General features: G+C 28.2%; 1 protein-coding gene across 1 annotated transcript in view; it reads left to right on the top strand.

Moving 5' to 3' along the window:
* LOC130808334 (uncharacterized) overlaps positions 1-71 on the top strand; it is a 516-nt gene extending 445 nt beyond the window's left edge. The window contains exon 1 of the mRNA XM_057673812.1: positions 1-71. This exon is cut by the window's left edge and continues 445 nt beyond it. Coding sequence (XP_057529795.1) covers positions 1-71 — 71 coding nt within the window.
* Positions 72-12,894: the final 12,823 nt, after the last annotated feature.

Here is a 12,894-nt window from a genome sequence, read left to right as displayed (position 1 = left end):
AATATGGCATCTTTACACTTGATGATTTTCCACTTTCACTAGGATGCATAAAAACCTATATTCATATATAGGATAAAATGGTAATACCTCTCTTTGTAAAGCTTCATCAAGCTCCTGCTTGTCATCTGGAGTGATGTCCTTTGCATAAAGTTGGGCTAAACAATTCCTTATCCTAAAAACATAAAAGAAATGAAATTTATGCTCTAAATTACCCCCATCAATGAGACAATTAATAATAATAAAAAAAATGAGAATCATGGGTTGGCCGGGTGGAGGAAGCATATTTCAGCAACTCTTGTGATATTAGTTTGATTCTCATCGCCTAGAGCAACATCTTTTCCATCTTCCCTCTGGTATGTAGGGGATTGTCCTTACCCGAATTTATCAAGAATCACTATATGACAATCTATATTACTTGGACTCTTCATTTTGCTTTACGTACCTATGTCCGATCCTTGATGCTCGGACCTTGGTATGGCAGTAATACACTTTATTTTAGGCGGAAAATTGAATATTTAGACATATCCGACACTTGAACACGTACCAGTATCAGTACCCAAGTCCAAGTAACATAAATGATAATAAAGTATGCAATCAAGTATGCGAAACAGTCAAAGAAATTAATCTCATTTTAATCACGAATTTGACGTCTAAATATTCTTTAATTAGTGATGGTAGTAATAAAAAAAATTACGATGATTAGAAATTCGTTAATTTGTAACGTGGTTATGAATCGTAACAACTATCGTAATCTTTGAAGGTAAAACTTAAAGTTGAGCAACTACTCACAACATTTCAGAAATATTATAATAGTTACTTGAAAACTTTATTTACCCAAGTTGGGAATAAATAAAATATTTCATACACGTATACAAGTGATTTTTAAACATGACTTACAAGTTACATAACTTGTTACATGTACAATAATTTTTATTTAAACTTTAAACAATCTTAAATAAATCTTTCTTACACCATAATAGACCAAATTGAGGATAAAAATCACCTCAAATTAACCCCAAACAGCAGCCCCATTTGGCGGTCCCATACCCCTTTTAGCTCTTTGTTCACTTACATACACAACCTAAACAGTCTATCCAAAATCCCCTTTGTTCTAATCTAGATTGTACATCATTACAAGCATGCGAAGGCTAAAATAAGAAGTAAAAACAACCCATAATATATTTAGTTCGGAATTTTTTATTGAAGTAAAATCCCCTTTGTTGAAATTTATTCCTTAAATTGATATTTTAATGGATTTTATGGTATTAAATACTCTTATTGTAAAAAACATGATATTAGATAAACTCTTGAGCATTAAAAATAATTAATAAAATTATATTATAATGTCTCCAACAAGATTTGGCCAGAATATATTTAGTTCGGAATTTTTTATGATTTTTGAGTAATCGTTAAATTGTTTGTCGGTAAATTGTGAAATAGTAAAATATAAAATAATTAGAAAATAAAGACATATGGACTTTTTATCACATACTCATATGGACGGTAACTAAAATTGGTCAAAGTTTGAAAAGCTTTTGTTGACGTTTAAGAACCTTAATAATTTTTACTCATTTATTAATAATCAGTAAGCTTAAATAAATGTTATTTGTTTTATCGATAAAATAAAGACATTAATTATTAAAAATACCCCAAGTGATTTTTAATGGTTATTTAACATTTCATATCTCTTAAAATAGTTTCTGCAACATCATTGAATTTTTTTATATTATTTTATTCAAACTTAAATAATTTCAAAACCGATTTTATTTTATTTATCGATAAAATGCCTATATAAAATAATAAAATATCATACATGACTTTAATAAGTTTTAAAAGGGCTAATAAAAGTGTTACATAACTTCTTGGACTTTGGTATAATTTTATTAATGTAATTATTAATTATTTACTAATTTATCAAATTAATAAAACTTGTTTAATTATTAAAAGGTGTAATATTGATAATTAAATTTGAGTAAAAATAGGCCTATATAAAAAAAGTTAACTTAGATGGTTTATAAATTTTATGGATTCACGACATCATTTAAATAATGGTATATACCTAAATTGTCGAAAATAATCGCAAAATCGTTATAAATTGGCATAAACAATTAAAATTCGATGGACAACCTTAAATTCGTTTTAAACAAGGTATTATAATGACTTGATTAATTTGGGCCTTGTTGGAGAATTGATATGTATTTTGTAAACCAATTATTGATTTTATTATCGGCAAAATTATCTCGTACTGAAGAAAATAGTGTTTTATGAAATCTTCTGTGATAATGATTATATAGACTTATGAACTATATTCTAGTTGGTTTGAAAGAATTTCAAAACTCTTTTAAGTTATATTTACACTAAGAAGGATTGAAACGAAACATTTTAGTGGTTTCCTTGAATAATCATATTAAACTTTAATGACTCTTTGTTACGATGCATTTCCATACATGATACCGCACATCATATCATAAGTGTTATTTATATTTTCGATTCTAAATCAGTCATAAATTCAAAAGGGAATTAATTAATTTATGATTTATTTTCGTATTTTTCAAGTTGATGATTGATTTTCTTATATTAATTTAGATTGTCATTTAAATTAGGAGTACTTTATTTACTATGTCTGATATTAAATAATAATCAAATAATATAAATTTGTGACAATCTTTATATTATTAAATTATCTCAAAAGTTAGAGACATTAAAGTATGATCTTATTTTTGATCCTAATATATCAAATTTTTTACTATATTTATTTTCTTAATTATTGTTATATGTTTTAATTTATTTATTACCATTTTTAGTCATACTACTACTAAATAAAAATTAATCAATATGTCATGTAGTAATTTATCATCTAATGATATTTTACCATTAGCTATGCTTTTTTAGAAGACGACACTTGAAATTTTTCAATACTTTCATAGTATTGTATGATTGTATGATTTGGTATGCTTCCTTAAAAAAAGACACTTGTAATTTTCCAATATTTTTATAGTATTAAGTCTACTCTTTTTGGATCTTTCCCTTCTTTGGGGTGATTATATTTATTTTTAAGTTTATTAGGATAAGGATAACAGAAAATGGGAAAACTGAACCCGAGCTGTAACCGATTTTTCTATCCGACACGTAAACGTTAACCGAGATTACCCGAACCTAATAATGACGGACCCGAGTCATATTCGATCTGAATCAATCTCGAGAGCGAACTCGATTCGGCTAAAACCGACTTAACCCAAACAAAGTTTAGATCGAACTACTGTAAACCTGAACCAATTTATTACATAGAAGTATGATCGACTCATATTCAATCATCTGATTAGTTTTTTTAATAAAATGATAAATATTTTAATAAAATAATTTTATAAATACATGGTTTCATATATTTAGAGTTAATAATCAATGGTCAATGTTTATTTAACTACTTTTAATCGAATGAGATGAAAATTGATAGAACTTTATAATTTTAATTTCTGGTCAAACAAGTAAAAGTAACAATGTAATAATGATCACTAATTGATTTGCATTTTCACTATTTTGCTTTAAGTAAATGAACCTTATCATCAATTAAAAAATGACTAATAACTTAATCTAATACTGACTCGATTAATAGTAATTAGTAATTCGCAATTAGTAGCCGAGTTTTAATTGAAAAATACCTGAACCCGATCTGTACGCGGTAAAACCGAACCAATTACTAACCGATGACAACCGCGACTGATTGAAACTCGACACGAACTTCAACCGACACCGAACTGATGCTAATCCGATAGTTTGATTAACCGATCTTCAACCGAACCATGACTAACCGACCCGACCCGAGTGTGACCCGTCGCAAAACGCATCCGAAATATAACCGATCCGAAATACAATCGAATCGAATTATACCCGTCCGAAACCGATCCGATCACCCGAATGAACACTACTAGATAAAACACTACTTTATAAACAAAAATGTGTTCAACTAACTAGCAATTCAAGTAGCTTGTAGTAATTTAGCAGCTATTTGTGTATCTTCAAATAATGTAATATTGTAAATCATAATTCTATGTTCTAAGAAAAAATAGCATAATTTTTTCAACAATTATTTACCTAAATTTTCTATTTTTATGGATTTTGTTTTTGCAGTAACATTTACTTATTTTCATGGCATGTAAAACTTATATAAAATCTGATTAAAAAATTGGAAAATTATATTCAAAATTTCTAATGTGGCTTTTATTTTATTGGGGTATTATTTTATTCCTATTTTATCTTACAAAACTGTGTATCATTTATTTTTTTAATTACTATTTAATTAATTAATAAATTAGATGAAATAATTTTAAACATAATAAAGTAAAAGTTTGATATCTAAAATTAATTAAAAAGTTACAATACATTGCCCAATGACATTAAAAGCTTAAAGTCATTTCTCTTAGAATTAATAAAAATATTAAATTATATTTTATCGGCTATCACAAGTCATTTGCCGAATAGTAATACCTTAAGCAACACATCAAAAAGCTAAGTTACTCACAACAACCAGATAGCTACAGCTGTCCAAATATACCTAAACACCTAACAACTAATAGAAATGATTCAACTATAGAAATGATTCCTTCAATGATTTGGAGAATAAATACAAAAGATAATCTCTAGTTTTAGGAAATTAAATAATTACAAAATAATTAGCAAAATGATAAGATTTAAAAAATATACAAAATATTTTATTCTATTAAACCCCCGCAGTCGAATTGAGAGGTTTGCGGATGCTGAGACTGAATCGAAAATCATCAAATAGAATTTGAGGAAGACCCTTGGTAAAAATATTGGCAATCTAATTTCGAGATGGAACATGAAGCACCCAAACATCACCACATTGAACTTTTTCATGAACAAAATGAATGTCCATCTCAATATGCTTAGTGCATTGATTATGGATAGGGTTGCCCGACAAATAAACATCACTAACATTATCACAATAAACAAGAGTTGCCGTAGGAATAGAACAATGAAGCTCAAAGAGCAGGTTAAGAATCCAACAAGTTTCAGAAACATCATTGGTAACACTGCGATATTCAACCTTAGCACTTTTAACACCCGGGAGGAAATTGGGGTGTTACAAAAAAAGAAAGGGAAATGAACATACACATATACGTTAAAGATTAATTTTAAAGAAGTGATTGGAAATTTCGGCTACATCTCTACTAAAAACTGATGATGTGACGAAGATAGGCAGATAGATGACATAAATAAACTAATCCAAGGCCTCAATGCCTTCCAAAAATATGTCACGAAGGAATGAATCATCGTCGGCTGCTCAAATCATCAACCCTAACACGGATCGGGGTTCCAGTATTAACGCATCAGTTTTGACGGATTCAAAAGAAGTAGTCTTATGTCCATACATCCAAAAACTACGCAGCGGAACTATGAATCATACAAAGAGTCACGTGGCTTCATACAAAAGAATTATACAACCCAAAAACTTTACAGGTAATGTAAAAGCTATAAATCATTAGGCTACTTGTATAATAATTGCTACGATCGTACTCCACTCTTTCCTCCAATGCAATGCAAAAGAAACGCTTATGCCAAACTATGAACCTCCTGCTGCTCAACATAATGACCATAGTCAAACGTATCATAGCAGGAACATCATTGAAAGTCATGGCGAAACAACAAGAACACAAGGTACACGTCAGTAATCAACAAACTTATAATAATTAGAATCATATGACAAAAGGATATAATCATAATGAGGTACGACAATAAAGGTTCTACTCGTCTATCTGACCACTTCACATTTACTCTACGAATTCTATTTCAAAACTCATAATTCCTCGAAGAATGTTCAAGAGTAGTGGATCTTTTCTCTACTTTATGTGTAACCGCCTCGAATTATGAAGGCAAACACTAAATGGAATTTAGTATTAATCAAGCGGAAGCTTACTTTTGCCAACACAATTACGGGGTTACTTAAAAGTCAAACCAATATCCAAGTATAATACTTGAACCAAATCAAAGCAATATAACGAAAGTCTTAATTGTCCAAAATATAGGAAAATTACAACCAAATCGAAATAAGTCCAAAGTTCAAATTACATCCTTAAATTAGTCTAAAACATTTTTTGTACATAATATATATCTTGTAATTTTAATAGCATTTGAAAGTCAAAAATATTAACTTTTTCCATATGATAAACATCTTTTATTTGCACATAGCAAAACATACTTTATTTGCGACTTAGCAAAATCAAATCATAATATTTCCCACATGGGTAAAACATGCTTAGCATAGTCATATCATTAAACATAACCTTTGTATTATATTGGGGCATCACTAGCATGTATGAAAATGCATCGTAACAAAAAGTAATTAAAGTTCAATACGATTTTTGTAAGGAAACCACTAAAATGTTTCGTTTCAACCCTTCTTAAAGTAAATATAACTTAAAAGAGTTTTGAAATTCATTCAAAACAACTAGAATATGATTCATAAGTCTAAAAAATCATTACGACAGAACATTTCATAAAACACTATTTTCTTAAATACGAGATAGTTTTGCCGGTAATAAAATCGATAATTGATTTACAAAGTACATATTAATTCTCCAACAAGGACCAAATTAATAAAGTCATTATAATACCTTATTTAAAATGAATTTAAGGTTCTCCCATCAGATTATAATTGGTTATGCGAATTTATAACGATCTTATAATTATTTTCGACAATTTGGGTATTTACCGTTATTTAAATGGTGTCTTAAATCCGTAAAATTTATAAACCATCTAATTTAAACTTAATTTATACTATGAGGAAGTAGTTTATTAATATAATTATACATTTTTTTATATAGTTCTCTTTTTACCCAAATTTAATTAACTATATTACACTTTTTAGAAAATAAACATTTTCTATTAATTTGATAAATTAGTAAATAACTAATAATTTATTTTGTAAAATTATACCAAAGTTTCAGAAGTCATGTAACATTTTTATTAGGCCATTTCAACTTATAACAAATCATGTATGATATTTTATAATTTTGTATAGACATTTTACCGATAAATAGAATAAAATAGGTTTAAAATTATTTGAGTCTGAATAAAATATTATACAAATTATATGATATTCCAGAAGCTATTTTAAGGGGTATAAAATTTTAAATAACCATTAAAAATCATGTGGGGTATTTTTAATAATTAATATCGTTATTTTACCGATAAACCGAATAAAATTTGTTTAAGTCCATATATAGTCACGAAAATCCATATAAATTTTTGAAAATGTATCTACTGTTTATATAAGGGTCTCATAAAATTTCATGTCCAAAAGAACTCATTTAGTATTTATTTTATACTTTACCGTTTTCCAACTTACCGATTATTAATAACAGAGTAAAAATTATTAAGGTCCTTAAATGTCAACGAAACCTTTCCAAACTTTTACCAGTTTTACCTACTGTCCATATGAGTATGTGATAAAAATTTCAAGTCCATATGTCTTTGTTTGGTAATTATTTTATATTTTACCATTTTACAATTTACCGTTAAATAATTTAACGATTATTCAAAAATAAAAAAAAAAATTCCAAACTAAATATATTCTGGCCAAATCTTGTTGGAGACATTAAAATATGTTTTTATTAATCATTTTTGATGATGAAGAGTTCATCTAATACCATGTTTTATAATAAGAGTATTTAACACCTTAAAATCCATTAAAATATCAATTTAACAAATAATCTCAACAAAAAGTATCTAAGAAATTTTCTTAACATATAGCTACTGAAAATTTCTTTTAAAATGAATTTCAAATATTTTCAAATTCATATAATCATTTCCATCACAAAAACTTTCACAAAGTAGTGTTAAACATGCCTTTAAACAAACAATAATTTAGTCAACATGCATGATGCCCACAATAATAATACATGTAATAAATTATTCCATACTCAAATTTATCCTTTTGACATCATTTTTCAAGATTTAAGAACTTCTCTTTGGCAATTTTATTTTTTTTTTTAAAAAAAAAAACAAGTTTATACACAAACTTTCCCAACTTGTTCTTAAATCCTTTAAAAATCACCCCATGTGACATACCTCGACTCTAAGCCTATATAATTACTCCGTAAGCTCCTACGCATTCTTAGAAGTGGTTCCAACTTCGGTTCCTTGCCCTTCAAGTCTCAACTCCAACTCTTCAACTAAACATATTGCATTCATCCAAAAATCAACAATAATTTTGGATTTCTAACATGCACTTAACTTTTCCTAGCTAGAGTTGTTAGACTAATACTTGTGATGATTTTAACATATTTGGAGTATACTTATTATGTTGAGCAACATACTTAGTTAAGTCCCATAATTTTACTTGAATCCTTTAAATAACAAAATTTATATGTTTGTGAAAGTACATCTTCTTACTTTCTATTATGGCCTATTATTATAGATTTATAAGTGATGATTTTCTTAGTTTAGAGATAAAATACTCATTTTATAATGATCTTAGTTTATAAAAAGATTCATGTAAAAAAAATGTTTTACATGAACAAGTTTTAACAAAAACTAGTGGAATAAAGAAATGAACATAACTTACTCTATACTTGGTGGATTTCTTCAAGTTTGGTGTCTATGGAAAGCTCTTAAGATGAAGATTATTTTTATGGGAGATTTGAATTTGTAAACATAAATTTTCAGAGGTTTTAGATGGATTTTTGAAGGAGATTTAATGAGAAAAGAAGGTGTTTTAGTTATTGAATGTTTGAAGGATTCTAATGTTTGTTCATGGATGAACTGAAAGTTAATAGGAGGTTGAATACTCTCTAGAGGGGGGGTGAATAGAGAGTTTGGGCTATTTAAAATTTTGTCTGGAAACGTGTCTCAAAAGTTTGAGGAGTCTGTCAAAAATGTTTTCTGAAACAGTTTTGAGTCAATTCGTAAACAATAACGTATGTGCGGAAAATAAACTTTAAAGTATAACACACGATATGTTAACGAGGTTTGGTTCTAACCAACCTACTTCCCGCCTATGGGTTCTCTTTCAACCAGTAGGATTTCAACGCCTTTTTTTAATCCGACTTTATATAAAAACAAGAAGATCTCACTATCTCCTCACACCACGTTCTTCCCTTGAAGAACCGTATTACAAGTCCCTTTAATAAAAGCAAATCTCAAATCTCACAATAGAGATTCACAAGTTGAACACTTTGAAAAGTATTCTTGGTTAGGCGTATTAAACTTAATCGAACTCTTTTTAAACTCTTAAGCCCATTACAAATGTAAGAGTTAGATGAACTAAGAATTACAACTCTTTAAACACTTAGAGAATTTCTAAATTTCAAGTCAAGAGAGAAACTTGTAAGAAGAGGTGCATAGAGATGTATCCTTAATTCTGAAATAAAGTCGCATATATATAGTGTTACGCCTCAACACATCTTGGAAAACAAGAAGGCTCATTTCCGTTATTTTCTGTTGACCTGGTCATTCTGCGCCTGTCTTCAAGATCTTGAGCTTAACTTCAAACTGACGTGTACTGACAGCTAAAATAATTTCGTCATTGTACTTGTAATTTGTCTTTAATATCCAATGCTATGCTGCCACGTTAGTATTCATACAAGATATTGAACAATAAGCACAAAACAGATTTATCAACGTTTAAATTAATTATCCAAATTAATTTCTATTATTCGTATTACCATAAATAGTCATTTCCTATATTTAGTGTTAATTCAAATGTCTTCTTATTAATACAAAACTCTATAGTTTGCATAACAACTAATTTAACATCAAATATAGCCGTGTACTATAATTAACAAAACATGTGTACCTGGTACTATATTTAATCATCAAATTAATTTAAGCACATATTTAAATTCAAGTTCAAATATAAAATATTTAAACGTTTAAGATAAAACGTGTAATAAAATATTCAAACTTAATTTCAAATAATATCAAAGTTAATTTTAATGAACCTTGACCTATTAAAATATTTCAAATATAATTACGAAATTAACCTGATTATAAACGTAATTATCTTCAAGACTTTGAAACGTAATTCAAGACTTATAAAATCAACTTTAAGATAAACTTAAGTTCTTTAAGCATATTCCAACGTCTTCAAACTTTAATATATATATCACTTATCAAATGTATATCAAATATGATTTTAGACATATTTAAACAACTAAATGTAATTACTTAATTTTATTTGTTTAATCAATATGTGTTTTGAATTATCATCATTTAAGAAAATTGAGTCTTCAATTTCCCCTTATCATTATTTAAGAGAGTTGAGTCTTCAATCTCCCCCTTAATGAAAGTCAAAACCATATTTTCCTAAATCATATTTCTAAGTTAATATGAATTAAAAACATGATAAGAATAAATAATATATCTTTACACAGAATATTTTCAAGACTTTATCATCAATTATTAATACTATTATCACAAGTAAGCAAGTAACTAATCACAGTACATGCAAATATAGCAATTATGATTGTATTGTAGCATCATATCAATAATATAATCATCAAGTAACTATGTTTAAGTATAAACAATCAAAATAAGCATCTTCCCATATTAAAACTAATATATATGAATGTTGAATAAATGCATTTAGCAATAAACAAAACAATTCATCAATAAATCAAAGCATAGCAATATATCAGAGCATCTATTAGAGCATCAGCATCTGAAAACTTATATCAAAACATTTAAAAAATAAACTATGTATCCAACAATATATTATATGCAACATGTTATATACAAGAAAACAAAGAAAATTAAGCAAGCAAATCAAATTAAAATAATATTTACATATCTCCCCCTTTTTGACTTTCATCAAAAAGTAAACAAGGAGAGAAAAATGTTGGGATTGTTAATAAAAAAAAATATTGTTTATCATTTGTTTTAAAATAATTAAATATCCTTTATTGATTAAAGGTATTTAATTATAAATCCCATATTTATAGAACAAATAATTTTTAAGAAATTGAAATTAAATTTTCAATTCTCAAACTCGTGCATAAACACACACATATATTGACAATCAAACATGCAAATGTAATGCTCCCCTTAATACATACTTAGTATTAAGTAATAATTAACGTTTAATATTCAACCCTTTTACTCTTATATTATTATTCCTATGTTATTACTTCTATGTTATTATTCCTATGTTATTACTCCTATGTTATTTCATGCAACATCATTTAGCATGCCAAGTTTCATACGTATATAAGCAAAACGATCAGCACTTAAAGGTTTTGTAAATATATCCGCTAACTAATTTTCAGTAGATATAAAGGATAAAGAAATATGACCTTTTTCAACCTGATCTCTTATAAAATGGTGACGTACCTCAATGTGTTTTGTACGTGAATGTTGTACAGGATTCTTAGTAATACAAATTGCATTTGTATTATCACACTTTATTGGTATACCTTTGAAATCAATTCCAAGATCTCAAAGTTGTTGAGCAATCCATAAAATTTGAGTGCAACATGCACCAGCAGCTATGTATTCAGCTTCAACTGTAGATAAAGCAACTGAATTTTGCTTTTTAGAATACCATGAGATTAATGAATTTCCTAATAATTGACACGATCTTGAGGTGCGTTTTCTATCAACCTTGTATCCAGCATAATCAGCATCTGAAATACCAATCAAACTAAAATTTCCACAACTAGGGTACCACAGACCGAAGTCTTTAGTCCCATATAAATATCTAAAGATTCTCTTAACTACTGTTAAGTGAGATTCTTTTGGGTTAGCTTGAAAACGAGCACATAAGCAAACACTAAACATGATATGAGGACGACTAGCAGTTAAATACAATAAAGAACCAATCATACCTCTATAAGTCTTTTGATCAACACTCTTACCATTTATATCTTGGTCTAGACTTAGTGTTGCACTCATAGGCGTATTAACGTCTTTACATTGATTCATATTGTACTTCTTTAACAAATCTTTAACATATTTACTTTGACAAATAAATATGCACTCATAGGCGTATTGTCAGAACATGTATACTTTCTTCAACTATACTTGTACGCTTGTTCAGCACTCGATAAGCTTTACTATTTAGTGAGTATCCAAGAAATAAACCTTCATCACTTCTAGCATCAAAATTACCTAAATTGTCTTTACCATTATTATGAATAAAACATTTGCAACCAAATGGTCTAAGGTATACTATATTCGGTTTTCTTCCTTTGAATAACTCATAGGGAGTTTTCTTAAGTATGGGTCTTATAAGGCATCTATTTAAAACATAATTAGCTGTGTTAACAGCCTCGGCCCAATAGTGTTTAGCTAATCCATTTTCAATAAGCATTGTCCTAACCATTTCTTCTAAGGTTTCATTTTTCCTTTCAACTTCATCGTTTTGTTGGGGTGTCCTAGGAGCTGAAAAGTTATGGGTTATTCCATATTTTTCACAAAAGGAGTCAAAGCCTAGTTGATCAAACTCTCTCCCATGGTCACTTCTAATCGAGACTATTGGAAGGTTCAGTTGAGTCTGCATCTCTTTACAACGTCTTGAGAATGGTTTCAAGGCTTCACTTTTATCCTTCAAAAAATCAACCCATGTAAATCTAGAATAATCATCAACTGTAACTAAGATGTAAGATTTACCTCTTATGCTCCGTACACGCATTGGTCCACATAAATCAATATGTAAGAGTTCACATGGTCTTGATGTACTTACCATTTTCTTCGGTTTGAATGAACTTCTTACTTGTTTACCTTTAATGCATGCGTCACAAATAGGACTTTGTTTATAGTCAAGAGCTGGAAGTCCCTTAACTAGATCTTTACTTACCAACTTTTGCATGGTGTGAGTATTGATGTGACCAAGACGTCTATGCCATAGTTTTGGATTATCTGTAATAGCTTTCAAGCACT

This window comes from Amaranthus tricolor, chromosome 3 (assembly GCF_026212465.1).
Source record: "Amaranthus tricolor cultivar Red isolate AtriRed21 chromosome 3, ASM2621246v1, whole genome shotgun sequence".
NCBI lineage: Eukaryota > Viridiplantae > Streptophyta > Magnoliopsida > Caryophyllales > Amaranthaceae > Amaranthus > Amaranthus tricolor.
This window is presented reverse-complemented; position numbering and strand designations above follow the sequence as displayed.